Source organism: Medicago truncatula, chromosome 7, assembly GCF_003473485.1.
Source record: "Medicago truncatula cultivar Jemalong A17 chromosome 7, MtrunA17r5.0-ANR, whole genome shotgun sequence".
In the NCBI taxonomy this organism is placed as follows: Eukaryota; Viridiplantae; Streptophyta; class Magnoliopsida; order Fabales; family Fabaceae; genus Medicago; species Medicago truncatula.
Window position 1 is genome coordinate 18,974,379 of NC_053048.1, and position 25,441 is coordinate 18,999,819.

Sequence of the window (25,441 nt, forward strand, 5' to 3'; positions counted from 1 at the left end):
CAATTTAAAAAAAAAAATACTAAAATAGGGATTAAAAGTAGTGATTGAAAATTATATAGGGACTAAAAGTTGAAGGAAAATTTTCGAGGGACTAAAACGAAAAATTTGTATATTTATAGGGACCAAAAACATATTTAACCTTTTTTTGTGTAGATAGACGAAATGGCAAAGCCATTATAAACTCACACACACAAGTGAAGGTACCGGAGTTCGAACCCCAATCATGGCATCCGTCCTAACAATTTCGACATTTTACCAGTTGAGCTAGGACTTCTATACTTTCAGATATTTTTATTTCTCTCATTTTGGAACAAGGGATTTTTCTTCTTCTCTTGTTTGTAATAGTTGACCCAAACCTCATATTTGTAGACTATATATACCTTAATTAATCGTCGGGTTAACACGTGCCTCAAGACAAATGATAAGGTCTCAATAGAGCTTAATAACGGGAGTGGTTATGGTGCATAAACATTTTCTTATGCACCGTGCATAATTGCTTTTGGAACCCGAAGCCATTTTGTCATACACCCCCCCAAACCAAACGAAACCAAACTAAGCCCATTTTGTCATTTTTCTTTCTCTTTTCTTTCCATTTCATTTCTTCAAAAACCAAAATCACCACCGTTGCCATCACCATTCATCGCCATCACCACCGTTGCTTGTGTTCATCTCCACCACCGTCGTTGTGTTCATCGCCATCATCGTCGTTGTGTTCATCGCCATCACAGAGTTCATCACCATTCATTCATCACTGGAAACCACCTCGCCGGAAAACAACCTCGCCGAAAACCATCGTCGCTGTGTTCATCGCCATCACAGGCTGTTTTCGTTTCTGTTCTTGACGAGTTCACTCGTTCGCCACTCAGTCCTAATTGTCACTCCGAACGCCGTTCACATTGTAAGTCTTCAATCTTCATAATCACTTTTTCATAATCACTTTTTTTTGCTTACTAATTAGTTTTAAACGTTAATTTGATTTCAATTCACGATCATTCCAAGTGTAATAACTTCATTTTTCACCGTCGTTGTCTTCATCGCCATCACCGTCACCGAAATCATCATTCATCGCCATCACAGAGTTCATCACCATTAAACATCCCGGGAAGCATCATCATCACCATTCAAACGAAACAAACAACAAAATGAGGAAAACAAAACAGGTTTGAACTTATCATATATGATTTCTTCCTCAAATAGTTTTGAAAGTGTATCTTGTGCTTTCAATTAGTTAGTTAGAAATGGTTTTTAACCCTAATTGCATTTATGTAACCCTAATTGATAGTTTAATTTTGAATTGGGGAAATTAACTCAAATTGATAGTTTAATTTCGAATTGGGGGAAAATCAACTCAAATTGATAGTTTAATTTCGAATTGGAGAAAATCAACATAAATAGTTTAGAAATTGTATATGTTAGTTGGAAATGGTTTCTTTACAAATTGTTTCAAAATGGTTTCAAAACCATTTTGCTTGCGAAATGGTTTCTATTTTTAATTCCAGGGTTTCTCTGAATTTGAAAGTTTTCACTTGGTAAGTTTCCATACCAAGGCTCAATCCAATTAAGTCCGTAGCTTCTACCAATTTCGCCATATCCCCCATTTTTTTCTTTGAGATTGATATCATATCTCATTAGGATGTTTTTTAATTTGTATTATGAGAATTCTATGATGGAACTGTAATCTAATTAGCACATAAATTATGAATTTCTTGATACTTCTGATTCTGCACTGAAGCACCTACTGCGCATGCCTGATGAATTAGGTTTCCTGGGACATACCGACAATTCCTTGAATATCCTTGATGGTAGATGTGACTAAGTGCGTGTTTGGTATCACAGTGAGCCATCCTGATACCAATGCTTTGACAAACCATGATACCAAACATCCACTATGTTAGTTAGTCTCTTCAATACTCTGATATATGGTAGAATAGTTAGTTTTCTCAACCTTTTTGTGATATCTTCATTTTTGAAAAATGCGTGCACCATATAGCTGACTTCCAAAAGTAAGGTGAGGTCCATGTTTAGAGGGGGAAAAGGGTGGACAGAGAATGGTTAGATCAATGGATTAACAACTAGTGATTTTGTTCATGTCCTTCAACAACTGTTGATTATGTGTGTAATTATAATGTCCCAGGTTTCATGATGATATGTGTTTTGTTATTCACAAAGTGTTTTCAATTTGATGTTTCTATCTATGAATGAGTGAATTGGGGCCTTTGGCTAGGAAGATTAAGACTCTCGAAGTTCTACAATATCTTTGTTATTGGACAATTTATCTCTATTCATTTTCTAATAAAAACCAATTTGTGATAAGCTTCAAAGAAACTTGAAAGTATGGATCGAATGCAGAAACCTATTTCAAGTCTTGTTAGAACACTTGACAGTTTATCTCTCTATATACTATAAAGAGATAACAAGTCTTGTTAGAACACTTGGTTAATATAATAAAGAATGTATAATGAAATGCAGAAAAAATTAATCATGAAGTGAATCTAATCTTAGCAAGGAAAAGGAGTGAAATTTCAAGAAAGTGATTGTTAATTACTTTGTATATGGTAGCCTGTTGTTCCATAATTGAGGCTATTATGTAGATCATTGCAATATTGAAGTCAGTAAAAATATTGATTTTTCTATATGAAGAGCTTAATCTAGAATATCACTTGATCTGTTGATTAATTTTTATTTAGGAGAAGAGTGCTTTCTGGGGGGTCTAAGGAGTATCAGAAATGATTTTATGTTTAAAACATCTGTTTATGTGTTGATTCGGGTTAAAAGTATAAGTCTGATTTTCTGTGCTCTAATATGTATTCAAGTTCTTGGTGTGCTGCTGGTGACAATTGAAATTGGCTATTGTCTTTGCTAGCAGTCATGTTATAGGTAACACTTAATGTTTTTAATGGTGAGATGACAGTTAAAGCAAGGTTCAAAATAATACTACCAAGGGTCAAATATTGAGAATTGTTTTGGTTGTTGGGAAGTTAATGATTTTCATTTTGAATCTTGAAACCTGCACAAGGGAGTAAAGTACTTGACTACTTAAGCATCAAATACTTGGTAGAAAAAGAAACAAGACAAAATTACAATATTAAACTTGCATTAGATGTAAATGTAGCTTACGTATCTCTTAGATTTGTAATGTCATGTTTTTTCTGCCTGCTAGTTGGTTAGTGCATTGTTCTATTACAAAATGAACAACATCCCAATGTTTTTCTCTACAAATCTGAATGATGTCCGAGAAATATTCAAGCCTTCACAGAGAGATCCTCCAGAATATCCATGGAAAATTGATCTTCTCATTGATTTCACAAGAACCATGCTAGCAAGAGTTTTAGTTGAGTATAGCAACTAGGTACCCAGTTCTGTTAGAGACATTGCAGAACCATATTCTTTTAATTGATTTCAAAAATACACTAAAGTTTTATCCATTTACTAGACCTGTAAAGATGACCTGAGTTTAACTAGTAACAAACAATATATTCAGTAAGTGAGTTTATTAATACAGTTCCAACTTGTAATCTGCTTGGGAAATGGTTTCTGTACTTAGAAATTCATTTTGCTTTTGACACTAATTCAATGTTCTTAACACCAAAACCATTGTGCTGTGGAAATGGTTTTGGTGAGTTGTACTCCAAAACCATTAGATGTATTTAATGGTTTTCTTTGCTCATGCAGGTGAAAAAAACTAAAGAGCTAGAGCCATTGCCATCATTCAGTATTGGACTAACACAAATGGAACAGGAGGAAAGGAATGTCACTGATGGTGATAAAAATAAGAAGCAAAAAACAAAAGAGGCTAAGGGCAAAGAAAAAAAACAGCACATAAAGATGAGTAAAAAAAAGAAACAAGAAAATGAAGAACAATTGGAGGAGGAGCGGAAAGAAGAGGCTAAAAGTAAAGAAAAGAATGAAGGAAGTTCAGATGAGGAAAATGCAAAGCAAAGACTGAGGCATAAGATGAGAATACCTAATGTAACGCCCTAGTCGTTATTTTATTTATTTTGGAATTATTTAGAGTCTTTTATGTGATTTTAAATAATATTTGTGATTTATGTGGTGTGTATTATTTTATTATATAGTTTATTTTAATAATAATAATAATAAGTGGGAATTTGAATTAATTGGAGTTTGGGGATTATGTTATAATTGATAGATTTAAGGGGGAGTTAAGTGAAATTAAGGGGAGTTAAGAATAGGAGTTAGGAATAGAAAAGAGTAAGAACTGCTTTTACGTGAAACCAAGCTTTTGGGAGAAAAGGGAGAGAAGAGCAAGTAGAGCCAAGGAAACCGATTTACTGTGCATATTTTCTGCAAAACTAAGGTAAGGGTGAGGCTAACATTCAGTACTCATAGTGTATAAATTCTGAATTTGTGATTTAACATGTTGTTGTTCTTAGGTTGGATAATTGGGAATTAGGTTTTGAGAATTGTAATTAGTTGTTAATTAATTAGAAAATTCATAGAATTTGTGTACAGATGGTGTTCTGATTATAGGTTATTCATAGTCTAATGTTCCAATCAGTTTTGGGGTTGGGTTAATGAAAATTGGAATTTATGTTTGAAAAGTCGGTGTCCAACAATTTGCAAATAAGTGATTATGTGAGGTTCTGGAAATCGATTTTTGGGTGGTTGAAACTTGAATTTTTCTGTAGATTATGATAGAGCTAAGTGTCAGGAGCGTGTAGGCAAAAACGGCATCGAAAACGGGTTAACGGTTTGGAATTTACGCGCGAAAACGTGAAAATTAGAAAATCTGATGTTGTCTGTCGAGCAGAAATCGGGCTACGATTTGGACCAGGTTTTGGGGTGTTTCAGCACGAAAAAAATCGTACTACGATGAGGAAACATCGGGCTACGATTTTGCCTGACCAGGAACTTTTAAAATGCATTTTTCTTCACTCCAATTGCTTCCAAACTTCTTCCTAAGTGTAAGGACTTTATCCTAACCGTCTAGAGATGTTTTTAGGAAAGAAATAACCTTGTATAAAGGGTCTAATGAGTTATTGAGTTGGTTCTTGGGGTAAGAATGAAAGTTGTTTATAAAGGTATAGCCTTTCAGTGAATCTAAGCTAATTATTATAATTGATGTTGTTGGTTAATTCAAGCTACATATATTATGTGGAAAATGTATGATATAGAAAATATTGTTCTTTATATCATTCGAGTTGTTATTATTAACGTTGCTATGTTGCAAGTTGTTTATGTTGCTGTCTCTGTTGTTGTTCATTATTAATAATATTAAGTTGACCAAGTTGTGGAGTAAGTCATATTTATTTATGCACAGTTGTTGTTATCGTTGATGTTGTTGAGTTGTATGTAGATATACACAAGTGGAGTCGGTTGCATAATCATAAAAGCGGGAGGGCCCTGGCCCTGGAATGCCTTGTCGTTCAAAGCGGTGGAACACTTTGTTGTTCAAAGCGGTGATTAGCGGTGAGGACTTATGTCCTGAATGAATGCTTTAACCATTCAATTAGCGGTGAGGGTTTCAGCCCTGAATATGGTACCACATGCATGCGCATTGTTGAGGAGTCTTAGTGGAGTCGTTGAGTAGTTGCATGAGTCGATGTTGTTGGTTTTAATTACCATTTGTTGTTGATGTTGTTAATGATGATATATGTATATATTGATGAATTATTATTATGATAGGGTGTTAGATTCAATTGATGAATTTATTATCTATAATTATTGTTGTGAATCTCACCCCTTCTGCTTGAAAATGTTGCCCTTCCTATGGGTAACTTGCAAGTGATCCTGAGTAGTAGGTGGTGGTTCAAGTGTCTAGGGCTCTGATACGTACGGGATGGGATTTTAATGTGTACTTTCATTCCTATGTATCAAATTTTGGAACTTGATGTTGTAGCCCTTTTTGGTTGTTGAGGCTTTTATGCCAAGATTTATTATGGAGAACTAAACGGTTGTTGTTGATGCTTTTAATGCAAATATTCCGCTCCAAATTAATGATATTTCTAAAGGATGTTTAATTAAATAGTTTTTATATTCTATTTAAGAAATTTTGAAAATGTAGTGTGACATGCCCGTTTTGGGATATACTCTGATGTGTTTATTTATTATTTAATTGATTTTGGGTAACGGGGTGTTACACCTAAGGTATATGATCTTATGAATTCAGTAAATGGCAAACAAAGAAAGGAGGAGATCATTAACGTATTGAATGAAAGTGGCTTTGGGGGAATGGTTCATATCTACAGCTGGAACAGAGTCCACACTTTCTTTGTGGATTGGATAGTTAAAACCTTTGACAAAGAGAATATGTGGATAGCATTAAGCAAGACCGAGGTACTTCCATTGAAAGAGGAAGATGTACATCGGGTCTATGAGCTTCCAATGGCGGGGAAGCAGAATATGTTGGTGTTGACTTTTGTGAAGAATGTGAAGAAGAGGGAAAAGGAGATCCAATATATGATGAATATGGGTTGATGGATTAGTGGTTTGTGAGAGTCAATTTGATTTTTTGTGGGGGAAAAATGTCGGTATGAAGATTTTTTGGATAATTGTGGTTGAGTAAAATTGTATTGATAATAATGGGGAGGTAAATACTTATGGGTTAGTTTTTGACGCATTTTCTCCCACGTCTTGATCTTGCTTTTTCCTTCACGCTTGCGTCTCCTTTTAACATTTTCCCACCAAATTGAAGCATGTTTCTTCAGCTTGACAACAACGATCTTTACCTTTTGCTCCTCTGGAATCTCCTTGTACTCAAATACGCGTTCAACAGTTTGTAGCCAATCCACAAACTCATCAGGTTGTAGCTTCCCTTCAAAATCTGGAATGTCTACTTTGATATCATTCATCGAAGTTTTACGTCGGTGTGAGCGACTGCTTCTAGAAGATGAAGAGTCACTACTGGAGCCATCATCATCAAATCTTCTTTGGTGTGCTTTCAATAAGGTTTGTTGGACATTGACCGTCTCCTGTAGTAATTGAATTTGTCGCCTCATTTCTTCCATTTCAATTTCAAGAGAAGATATTTTGTTTTGTTTGTGGTGTTAGCTTCGCGAACAAATGGCCGCAAAGTGAAGTTTTGAGAAAGCAACTCCTTGCTCTCACTTGAAAACTCACTCTCCGTTGATTTCTTCGCTCAAACACAACTCTGAGGTAGTTTCGCGAACAAATAGCCGCAAAGTGAAGATTTAAGAAAGCAACTCCTTGCTCACTTGAAAACTCACTTTTCGTTGATTTTCCCGCGCAAACTCAACTCCGAGGTATCGTAACCAGGCTCTGATACCAAATCTGGCTCAGGGAAAAAAGGGAAAGTAGAGAAAATAGAGAAACACTCTAATATTCTCAAAGAAAAGTTATATTACTTGAATGATTCAATGCTTGATGATGCTTCAGTATCCAAAACACTAGATGGTGAGCCTTATTTATACTACTCTAGGAAGGCTCTCCATTACAAACTAGAAATATCTAGAAACAAAGAAAAGTCTAGAGATATGGATACTCTAGTACATAAGCCTAGAAGGATCTAGAAAAGTTAAGACTTCCCTAGTGCTTATTTAGTAGTATCTAGTAGCTTCCTTATTATTCCCTAGTATTCTAGAGTCTTCCATATTATTCTTTAGTCTTCTAGAGACTTCCATATTATTCTTCATCATTCTAGAGACTTCCATATTATTCTTCATCATTCTCCCCGGGTTGGAGAAGACTCGTCCTCGAGTCGAAAGTCTTCTTCATCGCCAAAGTATAGTGAAAGATCAGCAACATTGAAAGTAGCAGAGACTCCATAGTAATCCAAGGAAAAATCCATACTAACAACTTCCCAAGGTGGCTTAGGAATTGGACGGAACATAAATAACTTTGTTGTATCCTTCAATGGTTCCTTTGTGACTAGAAGTTCTAGTGACTTGAATTCCTCTTTTCCTTCAATGAATTCATTGAGTGGTAGACGTGCCAACTTGATTTTAATACCATATTTCACAAAAGTGTTGATGTTGGCATAACCATTATATAATGCACGACGATCATATTGCCATGGCCTCCCAAGATGAGTGTGGCAAGTATCCATTGGAATAACATCACACCATACATTTTCTTTATAATTCTTGTCAATGGAAAATGAGATAATGGAGTGTTGAGATACTTTTACCTCGTTATCCTTGTTGAGCCATTGCAGCTTGTATGGATCTTGGTGATTAATCATTCGGAACTTTAACTCTTCTTCTATATAGTTTGATGCAACGTTTTCACCACTTTTGTTATCGATGATGACATTAAAAACCATGTCTTTGTTTGTTGATGTTTGGAAACTTTTTTCACTCTCCAAATATTCACCATATTCAGCAAGAACATATTCTTCGTCATATATTGGTTCGTCATGCTCCTCTTTTTCCAATGCTTCATGAATGTCATCGGGACCATATTCATCATATATTGGATCTCCTTTTCCCTCTTCTTCAAACACTTCACAAATATCAGAACCAACATATCCTTCATCGTAGATTGGTTCTCCAAGCGTCTCATCTTCAAATGATTCATAAATGTCTTCTCTTTCTTCTTCAAAAATATTGTTTATTGTAACGCCCACTTTCGTTTAATCGTTATTTAATCGAGTTTAGGCAATTATATTATAATTATATAATATATACATGATTTTGATATGTTTTGATGATTTGTGGTGATTTTGATGATTTGATTGATGACGTGATAAGTTATGAGTTTTGGAGGATTTGATAAGATTAGAGAATTTATTTTATTGTTAAATAAAATAAAGATTTGAAAATAATATAAAATATTTAGTTGAGGGCTGTTTTGATATTTTAGATAGTTTTGGGGGTGAAAGTGAGATAAGATAAGTAATTTGGAAGAGATATAAATAGGAGAGGACCTAATATTTTAGAAACTCATTGTACGTGAAAACTTTTGGAAAAGGGAGAAAAGCTTAGAAGGGAGAAGAGCATAGAGAGGGCTGCGATTTCTTCATAACCAGGTAAGGGTGAGACTAATAATTCAATAATGTTAATTACTGTAATTCTGATGATTAGTTGACAAAGTTAGGATTGATTTAGAGAAGTTTTGGAATTAGGTCAAAACCCTAAAAATTGATGATCAAACGGTAAAACTTGTTAGATTAATGAAAGAACCGTCCTTTAACCTTAGAATATGTTTAGGATGAATTCTGGAATCGAAATTAGGCTTTGAACCATGTTGTGTGATGGATTTTTGAGAAAAACCCTAGTCTGCCCGTGCTTCTGTTCATCGCTCGCCACGGCGAGTGATGATCCTCGCCTCGCGAGTGATGAACTTCATCGCTCGCCACGCGAGCCCCTTTCCTTCGCCTCGCGAGTTGTTTGGTGCAACTCGCCATGGCGAGCAACCTTTCCTCGCCTCGCGAGCTTAGGCAGAGTGCATGTCATATTTCGTGTTTCGACCTTTTTAGTTGAATCTTGTATGCCTTTGAGTACCTGAACATACCTAGTATTGATTAGGAATGAATGTAGGATCAGAGGGAACCCAGAACAACCTTAGTTTGGGAGTTGAGTGGTACTCGCCATGGCGAGTAAGTACTCTCGCCTCGCGAGTACAACCAGGATGAACTTGTTTATGTGTTTATGCGATCTGTGTCGCACTTGTTGATCAAGAGTGAACCCCTAACTGGTAATGAGACCTAGTGATGTCGTTTAATGCAGACTGTAGAGTTGTTTAAGTTATATTAATATTAATTGAATATGAACTATTGTATTGTATATTCATGCAAGATAAGAAGATGTGATAATGATACAAATTATGTGCTTTGATATAATGATATCATCTTGTTATGTGACCTGTTTATGCTGCTTCCGTTATTTAACTAAGTGCATAATTATATGATGAAGTTTAGCTCCAAATTATTGGATGCATGTTGATAAGTGATTACGATGTTTTGTTCATATGTGTCCATGCATAGCATATCATTGAGCTTAGTCCTCACCACGAATATTAGGAGCTTTGTCCTCCGCACGTTTTATAGGAGCTTTGTCCTCCGCACGATTAAAGTATATTAATACTTATGATGACGATTGGTACCACATGCATATAAGGAGTCTAGGAGCATTGTCACATTATCATGATTAAGATGCCTTGTTGATGATGAATGAATATGTGATTACGTGATAAGTGTTCATTGATTATGTTATGTTGTTTATAATGATTGGATATATGATTACGTGATAACTGTTTAGCATTTATGCAAAGTTAATAATGGAATGATTATGATGTTAATTTATGATTCGCAATTACATTGATTAATGTTATTTTATTCTGAAATCTCACCCCTTCTGCTTGAAAATGTTGCCCTTCGTATGGGTAACTTGCAGGTGATCGTGCTTAGTGTGCAGTAGCTTCTGTGAGTGGCCTTGCCTCACTGTGTCGTCTAGGTCGCTCTGATACGTAACGGGATGGGGTTAATGCTATAACATGCTTCATTCTTTTACGTGAATTGCCATGATAATTTATGCTTTGATAAACTCTTTTGGATACTTGTTGGGCCTGCGTGCCAAAACGTTTATGATTTATGTTTATGATTTTCCGCTGCAAATGTTTAAGATATTGGTTAAATAATTATTTAGCTGTTGGATTACGTTATATGTGATATCCCGTTGCTTGATGCTTACTCTGATAAATGTTATGTTTTTAATGAAAATTTGTATATTGGGAAAACGGGGTGTTACAATTGGTATCAGAGCAGGTTGATCCGTCCGGTCAATTAGAGAGTCGTGTCGAGTCTTAGTAATATTTATGTTACTATCTTATGTTGTTGTTGCTACTTTTGTGGAATCTCGGAAATGGCTGGAAGAAACGATGCTGCGTTAGCTGCTGCTCTACAAGCTGTTGCCCAAGCTGTGGGACAACAACCTAACGTGAATGCCGGTGCGAATGCTGAAGCTAGGATGTTGGAGACGTTCATGAAGAAGAACCCTCCGACTTTCAAAGGACGTTATGACCCTGATGGAGCCCAGACGTGGCTTAAGGAGATCGAGAGGATTTTCCGGGTTATGCAGTGTACGGAGGATCAGAAAGTGCGGTTTGGTACTCATCAGCTGGCCGAGGAAGCTGATGACTGGTGGGTTGCTCTTCTGCCTACCCTTGGACAGGAGGGAGCTGTTGTGACTTGGGCTGTTTTCAGGAGGGAGTTCCTGAGAAGATACTTTCCGGAAGATGTTCGCGGGAAGAAAGAGATCGAATTCCTTGAGCTGAAGCAAGGAAATATGTCCGTGACAGAGTATGCTGCCAAGTTCGTGGAGCTGTCTAAGTTCTATCCGCACTATACCGCTGAGAATGCTGAGTTCTCGAGATGCATCAAGTTCGAGAATGGTCTGAGGCCCGACATCAAGCGAGCGATTGGATACCAACAGCTGAGAGTTTTTCAGGATTTGGTTAACAGCTGCAGGATCTATGAGGAGGATACCAAGGCTCACTACAAGGTAGTGAATGAAAGGAAGGGCAAGGGACAGCAGAGTCGTCCTAAGCCGTACAGTGCCCCCGCTGACAAAGGTAAACAGAAGGTGAGAAAGGCCACAAGAGCAACGCCTGTCCTGGGGAAATCAAGAAGTGCGTCCGGTGTGGTAAGAAGGGTCATGTGGTGGCTGATTGCAATCGTACAGACATTGCGTGCTTTAATTGCAATGGAGAGGGTCACATTAGTTCACAGTGTACTCAGCCTAAGAGGGCGCCGACTACTGGTAGGGTCTTTGCTTTGACTGGGACTCAGACAGAGAATGAGGATCGTTTGATCAGAGGTACTTGCTATATTAATAATACTCCTTTAGTTGCTATTATTGATACTGGTGCTACGCATTGTTTTATTGCTTTCGATTGTGTTTCTGCTTTGGGTCTTGATTTGTCTGATATGAATGGAGAGATGGTTGTCGAAACTCCGGCTAAGGGTTCGGGGACTACTTCTCTCGTATGTTTGAAATGTCATTTGTCTATGTTTGGTCGTGATTTTGAAATGGATTTAGTTTGTCTACCTTTGAGTGGTATGGATGTGATTCTGGGTATGAACTGGTTAGAGTACAACCACGTTCTTATTAATTGTTTTAGCAAGTCAGTGCATTTCTCTTCCGTCGAAGAGGAAAGTGGTGCGGAGTTTTTATCTACTAAGCAGCTGAAGCAACTGGAACGCGATGGTATCTTGATGTTTTCATTGATGGCTTCTTTATCTGTTGAGAATCAAGCAGTGATTGATAGGGTGCCGGTGGTGTGTGAATTTCCTGAAGTTTTTCCAGATGAGATTCCTGATGTGCCTCCAGAGAGAGAAGTTGAGTTTTCTATTGATCTTGTTCCTGGAACGAAGCCGGTCTCGATGGCACCTTATCGTATGTCTGCTTCCGAGTTATCTGAGTTGAAGAAACAGTTGGAAGACTTGCTTGAGAAGAAGTTTGTTAGACCAAGTGTTTCACCTTGGGGAGCGCCGGTTTTGCTAGTAAAGAAGAAAGATGGTAGTATGCGGTTGTGTATTGATTATCGACAGTTGAACAAGGTAACTATCAAGAATAGGTATCCACTTCCAAGAAATGATGATTTGATGGATCAGCTAGTGGGTGCACGAGTTTTCAGCAAGATTGATTTGAGATCAGGTTATCACCAGATTAAAGTAAAAGATGAAGATATGCAGAAGACAGCTTTCAGAACGCGTTATGGTCACTATGAATATAAAGTTATGCCTTTTGGTGTTACCAATGCACCTGGAGTGTTTATGGAGTATATGAATCGCATCTTCCATGCATTTTTGGATCGGTTTGTGGTTGTGTTTATCGACGATATTTTAATTTACTCCAAGACTGAAGAAGAACATGCTGAGCATCTGAAGATTGTCCTACAAGTGTTGAAAGAGAAGAAACTTTATGCTAAATTGTCTAAGTGTGAATTCTGGTTGAATGAGGTGAGTTTCCTTGGCCATGTTATTTCCGGAGATGGTATTGCTGTGGATCCGTCTAAAGTCGAAGCTGTATCGCAATGGGATACTCCTAAGTCCGTTACTGAAATTAGAAGTTTCTTGGGTTTAGCTGGTTACTATAGAAGGTTTATTGAAGGATTTTCTAAGTTAGCTCTTCCGCTAACGCAGTTGACTTGTAAAGGTAAAACTTTTGTGTGGGACGTCCATTGTGAGAAAAGTTTCGGTGAATTGAAGAAGCGTTTGACGACTGCTCCAGTGTTAATTTTGCCGAAGTCGGATGAACCTTTTGTGGTATATTGTGATGCGTCCAAGTTGGGTTTAGGAGGTGTGCTTATGCAAGAAGGTAAAGTGGTAGCTTATGCTTCAAGACAGTTGAGAGTTCATGAGAAGAATTATCCTACGCATGATCTCGAGTTGGCGGCCGTAGTCTTTATATTGAAGATATGGAGACATTACTTGTATGGTTCGAGATTTGAGGTGTTTAGTGATCACAAGAGTTTGAAGTATTTGTTCGATCAGAAGGAATTGAATATGAGACAGCGAAGATGGCTCGAATTGTTGAAAGATTATGACTTTGGCTTGAATTATCATCCAGGTAAAGCTAATGTTGTTGCAGATGCCTTGAGTAGGAAGACATTGCATATGTCCGCCATGATGGTCAGAGAGTTCGAATTGCTTGAACAGTTTAGAGATATGAGTTTGGTTTGCGAATGGTCACCTCAGAGTGTGAAACTGGGTATGCTGAAGATTGATAGTGAATTTCTGAAAAGTATCAAGGAAGCACAGAAAGTTGATGTAAAGTTTGTGGACTTGTTGATTGCTAGAGATCAGACTGAAGACAGTGATTTTAAAATCGATGATCAAGGTGTGTTGAGATTCCGAGGAAGAATTTGTATCCCAGACAATGAAGAGATTAAGAAGATGATTCTTGAAGAGAGTCATAGAAGTAGCTTGAGTATTCATCCGGGAGCTACGAAGATGTATCATGATTTAAAGAACATTTTCTGGTGGTCTGGTTTGAAACGAGATGTGGCACAGTTTGTGTATTCCTGTTTAGTTTGTCAGAAGTCGAAAGTCGAGCATCAGAAACCCGCTGGGATGATGGTACCTTTAGATGTGCCAGAATGGAAATGGGATAGTATATCGATGGATTTTGTGACGAGTTTGCCGAATACTCCGAGAGGGAGCGACGCAATTTAGGTTATTGTTGATAGGTTGACGAAGTCAGCTCATTTTCTACCTATTAATATTAGTTTCCCTGTTGCCCAGTTGGCAGAGATTTACATCAAAGAGATTGTGAAGCTGCATGGTGTTCCTTCGAGCATTGTATCAGATAGAGATCCAAGATTTACTTCTAGATTTTGGAAAAGTTTGCAAGAGGCTTTGGGTTCGAAGTTGAGATTGAGTTCGGCGTATCATCCACAGACAGATGGTCAGTCGGAGAGGACAATTCAGTCGCTAGAGGATTTGTTGAGAATTTGTGTTCTTGAGCAAGGAGGAACTTGGGACAGTTATCTTCCGTTGATCGAGTTCACTTATAATAATAGTTATCATTCTAGTATTGGAATGGCACCGTTCGAGGCTTTGTATGGTCGGAGATGCAGAACTCCGTTGTGTTGGTTTGAATCAGGAGAAAGAGTGGTCTTAGGACCAGAGATTGTTCAGCAAACTACTGAGAAAGTTCAGATGATCCAAGAGAAAATGAAGGCGTCGCAGAGTCGACAAAAGAGTTATCATGATAAGCGTAGAAAAGATCTTGAATTTCAGGAAGGAGACCACGTGTTTTTGAGAGTCACTCCTATGACTGGTGTAGGACGTGCTTTGAAGTCAAAGAAGTTGACCCCGAAGTTCATTGGTCCGTATCAGATATTGGAAAGAGTTGGAACGGTGTCTTACCGAGTGGGTTTACCACCGCATCTTGCGAATTTGCACAACGTTTTCCATGTGTCGCAACTTCGAAAGTATGTTCCGGATCCATCTAATGTAATTCAGAGTGACGATGTGCAAGTTAGAGACAACCTTACGGTAGAAACTTTACCGTTGAGGATTAATGATCGTAAAGTGAAGACGTTGAGAGGCAAGGAGATACCTCTCGTGAGAGTCGTTTGGTCAGGAGCGACTGGTGAAAGCTTGACGTGGGAGCTTGAGAGTAAGATGCTGGAGTCTTATCCAGAGTTGTTTACTTAAGGTAAATTTTCGAGGACGAAAATCTTTTAAGTGGGGGAGAGTTGTAACGCCCACTTTCGTTTAATCGTTATTTAATCGAGTTTAGGCAATTATATTATAATTATATAATATATACATGATTTTGATATGTTTTGATGATTTGTGGTGATTTTGATGATTTGATTGATGACGTGATAAGTTATGTGTTTTGGAGGATTTGATAAGATTAGAGAATTTATTTTATTGTTAAATAAAATAAAGATTTGAAAATAATATAAAATATTTAGTTGAGGGCTGTTTTGATATTTTAGATAGTTTTGGGGGTGAAAGTGAGATAAGATAAGTAATTTGGAAGAGATATAAATAGGAGAGGACCTAATATTTTAGAAACTCATTGTACGTGAAAACTTTTGGAAAAGGGAGAAAAGCTTAGAAGGGAGAAGAGCATAGAGAGGGCTGCGATTTCTTCATAACCAGGTAAGGGTGAGACTAATAATTCAATAATGTTAATTACTGTAATTCTGATGATTAGTTGACAAAGTTAGGATTGATTTAGAGAAGTTTTGGAATTAGGTCAAAACCCTAAAAATTGATGATCAAACGGTAAAACTTGTTAGATTAATGAAAGAACCGTCCTTTAACCTTAGAATATGTTTAGGATGAATTCTGGAATCGAAATTAGGCTTTGAACCATGTTGTGTGATGGATTTTTGAGAAAAACCCTAGTCTGCCCGTGCTTCTGTTCATCGCTCGCCACGGCGAGTGATGATCCTCGCCTCGCGAGTGATGAACTTCATCGCTCGCCACGCGAGCCCCTTTCCTTCGCCTCGTGAGTTGTTTGGTGCAACTCGCCATGGCGAGCAACCTTTCCTCGCCTCGCGAGCTTAGGCAGAGTGCATGTCATATTTCGTGTTTCGACCTTTTTAGTTGAATCTTGTATGCCTTTGAGTACCTGAACATACCTAGTATTGATTAGGAATGAATGTAGGATCAGAGGGAACCCAGAACAACCTTAGTTTGGGAGTTGAGTGGTACTCGCCATGGCGAGTAAGTACTCTCGCCTCGCGAGTACAACCAGGATGAACTTGTTTATGTGTTTATGCGATCTGTGTCGCACTTGTTGATCAAGAGTGAACCCCTAACTGGTAATGAGACCTAGTGATGTCGTTTAATGCAGACTGTAGAGTTGTTTAAGTTATATTAATATTAATTGAATATGAACTATTGTATTGTATATTCATGCAAGATAAGAAGATGTGATAATGATACAAATTATGTGCTTTGATATAATGATATCATCTTGTTATGTGACCTGTTTATGCTGCTTCCGTTATTTAACTAAGTGCATAATTATATGATGAAGTTTAGCTCCAAATTATTGGATGCATGTTGATAAGTGATTACGATGTTTTGTTCATATGTGTCCATGCATAGCATATCATTGAGCTTAGTCCTCACCACGAATATTAGGAGCTTTGTCCTCCGCACGTTTTATAGGAGCTTTGTCCTCCGCACGATTAAAGTATATTAATACTTATGATGACGATTGGTACCACATGCATATAAGGAGTCTAGGAGCATTGTCACATTGTCATGATTAAGATGCCTTGTTGATGATGAATGAATATGTGATTACGTGATAAGTGTTCATTGATTATGTTATGTTGTTTATAATGATTGGATATATGATTACGTGATAACTGTTTAGCATTTATGCAAAGTTAATAATGGAATGATTATGATGTTAATTTATGATTCGCAATTACATTGATTAATGTTATTTTATTATGAAATCTCACCCCTTCTGCTTGAAAATGTTGCCCTTCGTATGGGTAACTTGCAGGTGATCGTGCTTAGTGTGCAGTAGCTTCTGTGAGTGGCCTTGCCTCACTGTGTCGTCTAGGTCGCTCTGATACGTAACGGGATGGGGTTAATGCTATAACATGCTTCATTCTTTTACGTGAATTGCCATGATAATTTATGCTTTGATAAACTCTTTTGAGATACTTGTTGGGCCTGCGTGCCAAAACGTTTATGATTTATGTTTATGATTTTCCGCTGCAAATGTTTAAGATATTGGTTAAATTATTATTTAACTGTTTGATTACGTTATATGTGATATCCCGTTGCTTGATGCTTACTCTGATAAATGTTATGTTTTTAATGAAAATTTGTATATTGGGAAAACGGGGTGTTACATTTATCTCCCTATTAACGATGGTGACTGCTTTATAATTCACACAATCTATGGCTATGTGTCCGTACCCTGGACACATGACACATTTAGGTATATTGGTATTTATCTCTGTGATTTTTTTATGACGGGGTTTAAATGTGAGAATGGGTTGATGGATTAGTGGTTTGTGAGAGTCAATTTGATTTTTTGTGGGGGAAAAATGTCGGTATGAAGATTTTTTGGATAATTGTGGTTGAGTAAAATTGTATTGATAATAATGGGGAGGTAAATACTTATGGGTTAGTTTTTGACGCATTTTCTCCCACGTCTTGATCTTGCTTTTTCCTTCACGCTTGCGTCTCCTTTTAACATTTTCCCACCAAATTGAAGCATGTTTCTTCAGCTTGACAGCAACGATCTTTACCTTTTGCTCCTCTGGAATCTCCTTGTACTCAAATACGCGTTCAACAGTTTGTAGCCAATCCACAAACTCATCAGGTTGTAGCTTCCCTTCAAAATCTGGAATGTCTACTTTGATATCATTCATCGAAGTTTTACGTCGGTGTGAGCGACTGCTTCTAGAAGATGAAGAGTCACTACTGGAGCCATCATCATCAAATCTTCTTTGGTGTGCTTTCAATAAGGTTTGTTGGACACTGACAGTCTCCTGTAGTAATTGAATTTGTCGCCTCATTTCTTCCATTTCAATTTCAAGAGAAGATATTTTGTTTTGTTTGTGGTGTTAGCTTCGCGAACAAATGGCCGCAAAGTGAAGTTTTGAGAAAGCAACTCCTTGCTCTCACTTGAAAACTCACTCTCCGTTGATTTCTTCGCTCAAACACAACTCTGAGGTAGTTTCGCGAACAAATAGCCGCAAAGTGAAGATTTAAGAAAGCAACTCCTTGCTCACTTGAAAACTCACTTTTCGTTGATTTTCCCGCGCAAACTCAACTCCGAGGTATCGTAACCAGGCTCTGATACCAAATCTGGCTCAGGGAAAAAAGGGAAAGTAGAGAAAATAGAGAAACACTCTAATATTCTCAAAGAAAAGTTATATTACTTGAATGATTCAATGCTTGATGATGCTTCAGTATCCAAAACACTAGATGGTGAGCCTTATTTATACTACTCTAGGAAGGCTCTCCATTACAAACTAGAAATATCTAGAAACAAAGAAAAGTCTAGAGATATGGATACTCTAGTACATAATCCTAGAAGGATCTAGAAAAGTTAAGACTTCCCTAGTGCTTATTTAGTAGTATCTAGTAGCTTCCTTATTATTCCCTAGTATTCTAGAGTCTTCCATATTATTCTTTAGTCTTCTAGAGACTTCCATATTATTCTTCATCATTCTAGAGACTTCCATATTATTCTTCATCATTCTCCCCGGGTTGGAGAAGACTCGTCCTCGAGTCGAAAGTCTTCTTCATCGCCAAAGTATAGTGAAAGATCAGCAACATTGAAAGTAGCAGAGACTCCATAGTAATCCAAGGAAAAATCCATACTAACAACTTCCCAAGGTGGCTTAGGAATTGGACGGAACATAAATAACTTTGTTGTATCCTTCAATGGTTCCTTTGTGACTAGAAGTTCTAGTGACTTGAATTCCTCTTTTCCTTCAATGAATTCATTGAGTGGTAGACGTGCCAACTTGATTTTAATACCATATTTCACAAAAGTGTTGATGTTGGCATAACCATTATATAATGCACGACGATCATATTGCCATGGCCTCCCAAGATGAGTGTGGCAAGTATCCATTGGAATAACATCACACCATACATTTTCTTTATAATTCTTGTCAATGGAAAATGAGATAATGGAGTGTTGAGATACTTTTACCTCGTTATCCTTGTTGAGCCATTGCAGCTTGTATGAATCTTGGTGATTAATCATTCGGAACTTTAACTCTTCTTCTATATAGTTTGATGCAACGTTTTCACCACTTTTGTTATCGATGATGACATTAAAAACCATGTCTTTGTTTGTTGATGTTTGGAAACTTTTTTCACTCTCCAAATATTCACCATATTCAGCAAGAACATATTCTTCGTCATATATTGGTTCGTCATGCTCCTCTTTTTCCAATGCTTCATGAATGTCATCGGGACCATATTCATCATATATTGGATCTCCTTTTCCCTCTTCTTCAAACACTTCACAAATATCAGAACCAACATATCCTTCATCGTAGATTGGTTCTCCAAGCATCTCATCTTCAAATGATTCATAAATGTCTTCTCTTTCTTCTTCAAAAATATTGTTTATCTCCGTATTAACGATGGTGACTGCTTTATAATTCACACAATCTATGGCTATGTGTCCGTACCCTTGACACATGACACATTTAGGTATATTGGTATTTATCTCTGTGATTTTTTTATGACGGGGTTTAAATGTGAGAATGGGTTGATGGATTAGTGGTTTGTGAGAGTCAATTTGATTTTTTGTGGGGGAAAAATGTCGGTATGAAGATTTTTTGGATAATTGTGGTTGAGTAAAATTGTATTGATAATAATGGGGAGGTAAATACTTATGGGTTAGTTTTTGACGCATTTCCTCCCACGTCTTGATCTTGCTTTTTCCTTCACGCTTGCGTCTCCTTTTAACATTTTCCCACCAAATTGAAGCATGTTTCTTCAGCTTGACAGCAACGATCTTTACCTTTTGCTCCTCTGGAATCTCCTTGTACTCAAATACGCGTTCAACAGTTTGTAGCCAATCCACAAACTCATCAGGTTGTAGCTTCCCTTCAAAATCTGGAATGTCTACTTTGATATCATTCATCGAAGTTTTACGTCGGTGTGAGCGACTGCTTCTAGAAGATGAAGAGTCACTACTGGAGCCATCATCATCAAATCTTCTTTGGTGTGCTTTCAATAAGGTTTGTTGGACATTGACCGTCTCCTGTAGTAATTGAATTTGTCGCCTCATTTCTTCCATTTCAATTTCAAGAGAAGATCTTTTGTTTTGTTTGTGGTGTTAGCTTCGCGAACAAATGGCCGCAAAGTGAAGTTTTGAGAAAGCAACTCCTTGCTCTCACTTGAAAACTCACTCTCCGTTGATTTCTTCGCTCAAACACAACTCTGAGGTAGTTTCGCGAACAAATAGCCGCAAAGTGAAGATTTAAGAAAGCAACTCCTTGCTCACTTGAAAACTCACTTTTCGTTGATTTTCCCGCGCAAACTCAACTCCGAGGTATCGTAACCAAGCTCTGATGCCAAATCTGGCTCAGGGAAAAAAGGGAAAGTAGAGAAAATAGAGAAACACTCTAATATTCTCTAAGAAAAGTTATATTACTTGAATGATTCAATGCTTGATTATGCTTCAGTATCCAAAACACTAGATGGTGAGCCTTATTTATACTACTCTAGGAAGGCTCTCCATTACAAACTAGAAATATCTAGAAACAAAGAAAAGTCTAGAGATATGGATACTCTAGCACATAAGCCTAGAAGGATCTAGAAAAGTTAAGACTTCCGTAGTGCTTATTTAGTAGTATCTAGTAGCTTCCTTATTATTCCCTAGTATTCTAGAGTCTTCCATATTATTCTTTAGTCTTCTAGAGACTTCCATATTATTCTTCATCATTCTAGAGACTTCCATATTATTCTTCATCATTAACCTTGATCTCTGCTCTGTGGAAGCAATTAAGAGATTGAGGATAGAATTAGGGCTGAATGGAAATTATTCTGCTTTTGTGAGGGTGACTGATTTGGAGAGAATATTGAAGACACAAGAGAATCCAAAATCTTGGGTGAAGGGTGCAATATGTTTTATTATTCACAAAATTTTGTGCCCCACTAATAGTAGCTTCGTATCTCTCCCATATGCACACATATTAGAAGATCCAGCTGGGGTATCTTCTTATAACTGTTGCTCACATGTTCTTGGGTATATGAAAGAAGGCCTGCAAACTCCGGAAGTTGCAAATCCATTAGCGGACTTCCACTTCCTAATGGTGATCATTATATATATATATATATATATATATATATATATATATATATATATTTGTATTTTTAAAAAAACTAAGTGGTGGATTTTTAATTTATGTATGTGCATGTTTTTATTGTGCAGATTAATTACTTGGAGAAAATGGGGAAGAGAAGCCCATTCCTGACAGGAAAATATAAGCGGCCTTCACTTCGTGATTGGGATGTCAAGGCGGCAAACCAAGACCTTCAGAAGGTCCATGACCTTATGGGACTCGAGCATGGACTGACAGCCGGGGTAACCAGACTGTACAACACCGACGAAGGTCCGCATGTAATGTGTTTTGATGCAGATACCTGTCCACTCTCTAAGGTGAGAGAAAAATAATGATCTAACTACTATTCATGCAATATTATGGTTTTGAAATTTAAAGATTTTGAAATTAAATTTTCATAATAATGTTCTCCATCATCGTGATATCTAAAGTTTGGAATAAATTTGTAGCTTTTCTTTACAAATAGTTTTCATAATAAGTGTCCAGGAAATCATTTTTAGATTTTTTGTTTTCACATTTGTTTTTTGACAATCATCTTATGCACATATAATTTAAGGAATGAAAATTGCAATTATGCAAGACTCAGACTGGGAGCTAATTTATAAGGAAAATGGTCACAACATCAAGCATACTTCTTTGGAATTTTTCAAAATAATGTCTGATTACTATAGCACATAATTGATATTTTATGTATGCAAACAAAACATCCATCAGCATCATCATGTACGACAGATGAGATATATTGGCCATCATAGTTATTATGAATAATATTATGGTTTTGAAAATCCTAATAGTACATATACATAAAAAAATTGCAGGCAGAAATGCATCTTAATCATTGTAGGTCTTGTATACGGATCTACACTACAGCTGCGGAAACCTTGGAAAGAAGAATAGCTGAGGGAAATGTTGGAACTTCTGTGAAAAATGATGCAGTTCCAACAGAAACAAACACAACCAAGGAAAATCCGATTGAAGTGCAACATAAACCCGAGGAGAATAGAAGTTCTAGTGTAGATAATGGATAGGATCAGAATGAATCATCCATACCACAAACAAGCACTCGAGGGGGAGAAAGGTATTGCATCTAATTTTAGTCTCTTAATGACACTTCACATCAAAATTGTAAGACTCTGAACAATAATTTTGTAAATCATGTTCAATGACATTTCACATGAAAAACTGTATCTGTTGTTTCATATGTTTACTGATGGTTTCAGGTTGAATAATGACAAAGATGTAGCAGATGAGATGGATCACAAAATCATTGATGATAATGAGGAAAATGAAGAAGATGAACTTGATGCCAAAAGACTTGATGAATCAGTGAGGAAAGCATGCAATATAGATCTTTCTTTTACACAGGAAACAATCTTGAAGTATCTTGAGTTTTTTGATGATGGGGGAGAAGCTTCGAATGCAAAGTAAGTAATGGATATATATGATGTGTTTTAATGGTTTTTAATTTGTGATGTGTAAAACTATAAGAACGAACAAATGGTTTTCTATATGATGTGTTTGCCAATAGTGAATCAGTTAAGCCACAATGTAAAACAAGCAATGTGATGGAGGCAGAGAAACCAGAGAAGTTTCGAGAGTTTTTTGATGGGGGAGAAGCTTCGAATGCAGGGTAAGAAATGAATATATAAGAACTAACTAATGGTTTTTAATTTGTAATGTGTAAAACTATAAGAACTAACTAATAATTTTCTATATGTGACGTGTTTGCTAATAGTGAATCGGTTAAAACACAATGTGAAGCAAGCAATGTGAAGCAAGCAAACTTGATGGAAGAGGAGAACTCGAAGGAGCAGAAGCCTTTGGAACCTAACAAACACTTTGTTATAGAGTAAGAATCAAACAATGTGACAATTCTACATTACAACTGATTCATTAAATTTTGCACAATATTAATTCTACAAACTAACAATTATGTAATTTATTTGACAGGGCAATTCCGTTAAGGTCGGTGTTACCAGATGCAATAATCGACATGGATAATGTCCAAACTGTGCAGACAAAGAAAAGAAAGAAGCATGATATGCTTTATTCTGGTGGCACATACCCTGAGCGTAGGAGAGCTGTGAAGAAATCAAAATACCTTGCAAGCCCCTACGATGAAGCTGTTTATGAGTCAAATGCAAGTAAGCTGCAGAAGGACATATCAACATTTGCATGGAGCATTTCACATGATGAGTAAGGGAAAACCATTTTAAATATCTATTGGCAAATTATATGAATTAGTATGCTTTGTTAACATTCTAAAAACATTCTAACAATGGTTTTATTTGGTTACTAATTAAAACATTATATTGGTTTAATTGCTTGTTTTATTAGGTTAGTAATCTCAAATAATATTCTAATAGTACAAACAAATCCTAAATGTTTTATAATAATTTAGGGAGGAGCTTTTGTATTGCTCGGATAACAAGGCTCATGCTTTCAGTCTACAAAGGAGAGACTTGTGGTCATTTCAAAAAGATGAATGGGTGTCATGCTTTGTGATAAATGTCTGGGTCAATTGCTTGAACTGGAGTCAACCAAATGAAAAAATGACAGGACTGGTTACACCATTCATAAATTATGTATGCATTACATTCCATTAATGTTAAAAGTTTACATACTGTTTAGGTCTTTTTGGAATTGATTTTAGTCATTTTATATAAACAGGTTGACTTGCAAAGACCTGATGCCCTAAATATAACGAACCCAATTGCATGTAAAAGATTCATTGAAAGACTGAAAAAGTTCAAATACATGGATTGGAAGGCTATTGACCCTACATGTTTAGAATATGTATGACTCAGTTCTTTATAATTTTGGAGATTTCTACATATTGATTGTTTGACTTATATGGTGTTGATTATTCTACTGATGAAATAGATAATGACGCCAGCACTAATTGGAGATCCGGGTTTTCATTATGTATGCTTCGTTGTGAATCTCAAGAGCCAAAAATTTCAATTCCTGAACAGCTTGAAAGGAGAGACATTGAACATGAAGAATGGCGAAGCAACTGTGTACAAGAAGATGTTTGATGTGTGGCTGAAGGAGGTGGAAGCATTTGTGACAGAATTGTATAAGAAAAGAAAAATCACAATGCCTTTCCAGTTTAGCACATTCAAGTGGGAAACACCAAAGATGCCTAATCAATGTGATAAAGACAGTTGTGGAGTCTTTTACATGAAGTTTCTTGCTGAATGGGACGGTGGCAATACCGAAATGGAATCGTTCAAAGATTGGTCCAAAACGAGAAAGCATGGGAAGAATGGCAGGGTTGAAAAAACTATGGATTTGAGAATTGGAATTTGTTCAGCAATATTAAGCGACTCAAGCAATAGCAAAAGAAACTATGTGGAGAAGGCAGCAACTTCATACTATGAAGAATTGCTTCAAAAGCTAACACCGGATTAGTGTTAATGTTTTTTTTTATTGAGTTTGTATAAAGATGTTTATGAATTTCTAAATTTGTGTAAAGTTTATGATGAATTTTTGTATAAAGATGTTTATGGATTTTGATGAATTGAAACAAACTTAGGGGTATGAAATAAGAAACCATAAGTATGGTTTAATGGTTTTGATAGTGTTCTATGTGAAACCAAAATAATTGCCTAATGGTTTTAAATGATGAAATTATTATTGGTACATGGTTATGGTTATGTATGCGTTAAATTTAATCAAACAATTTATCTTTTAGAAAAACAAAACATAATCAGTTGGTTGTGTCTTTTTATATGTTTCATAGTATAATGTTCATTTTATCTTAATCAAACAAATACTGAAACCATAAGTATGGTTTAATGGTTTTGATAGTGTTGTATGTAAAACCAAGATAATTGTGTAATGGTTTAATGGTTTTATATAATGATTAAGATGTTATGCACTGAAATTATTACTGAAACCATACGTATAGTTTAATGGTTTTGATAGTTTTCAATGTGAAACCAAAATAATTTTCTAATGGTTTTGTAATAAAACAAATGTGATAAATATTTAAATCCTCATTAAGTAACCACTTAATAGTACACACTTATAACCAAATGTGAATTAATCATTATTTAAAACATTATTTTTAAATGGTTTTAAATAAGAAATATTACTGAAACCATAAGTATGGTTTAATGGTTTTGGTAGTGTTCTATGTGAAACCAAACTAATTGTCTAATGGTTTTGTAACAATAAAGAATGTTAAATGTATAATTTCCAATAGATC

The 25,441-nt window shown here is 36.4% G+C and overlaps 2 protein-coding genes and 1 pseudogene across 2 annotated transcripts; 2 read left to right on the plus strand and 1 right to left on the minus strand.

Moving 5' to 3' along the window:
• Nucleotides 1-25,441, minus strand: part of LOC120577002 (uncharacterized) — a 148,233-nt pseudogene that overhangs the window by 76,355 nt on the left and 46,437 nt on the right.
• On the plus strand, nt 561-10,370 carry LOC120577148 (UPF0329 protein ECU05_1680/ECU11_0050). Its single transcript, XM_039828206.1, has 4 exons — nt 561-898; nt 1,078-1,160; nt 3,673-3,969; nt 10,314-10,370. The coding sequence occupies exons 2-4, from the start codon at nt 1,143-1,145 to the stop codon at nt 10,335-10,337; spliced, it is 339 nt and encodes a 112-aa protein (XP_039684140.1). The 5' UTR covers nt 561-898; nt 1,078-1,142; the 3' UTR covers nt 10,338-10,370.
• Nucleotides 21,045-24,659, plus strand: LOC112417502 (uncharacterized). Its single transcript, XM_039828205.1, has 10 exons — nt 21,045-21,198; nt 21,318-21,545; nt 22,073-22,306; nt 22,449-22,652; nt 22,757-22,858; nt 22,964-23,077; nt 23,179-23,424; nt 23,630-23,813; nt 23,899-24,024; nt 24,112-24,659. Exons 4-10 carry the CDS (start codon nt 22,480-22,482, stop codon nt 24,640-24,642), a joined length of 1,476 nt encoding a protein of 491 aa, XP_039684139.1. The 5' UTR covers nt 21,045-21,198; nt 21,318-21,545; nt 22,073-22,306; nt 22,449-22,479; the 3' UTR covers nt 24,643-24,659.

What these genes read in the sequence shown, in the direction of transcription:
- LOC112417502 (XM_039828205.1), top strand. Translation starts at nt 22,480, where the DNA reads ATGGATCACAAAATCATTGATGATAATGAGGAAAATGAAGAAGATGAA. An exon ending in GGAGAAGCTTCGAATGCAGG is followed by an intron (nt 22,859 to 22,963) that starts GTAAGAAATGAA and finishes GTTTGCTAATAG; the next exon opens with TGAATCGGTTAAAACACAAT. An exon ending in AACAAACACTTTGTTATAGA is followed by an intron (nt 23,078 to 23,178) that starts GTAAGAATCAAA and finishes TTTATTTGACAG; the next exon opens with GGCAATTCCGTTAAGGTCGG.
- LOC120577148 (XM_039828206.1), top strand. An exon ending in ATAAGATGAGAATACCTAAT is followed by an intron (nt 3,970 to 10,313) that starts GTAACGCCCTAG and finishes GGTAACTTGCAG; the next exon opens with GTGATCGTGCTTAGTGTGCA.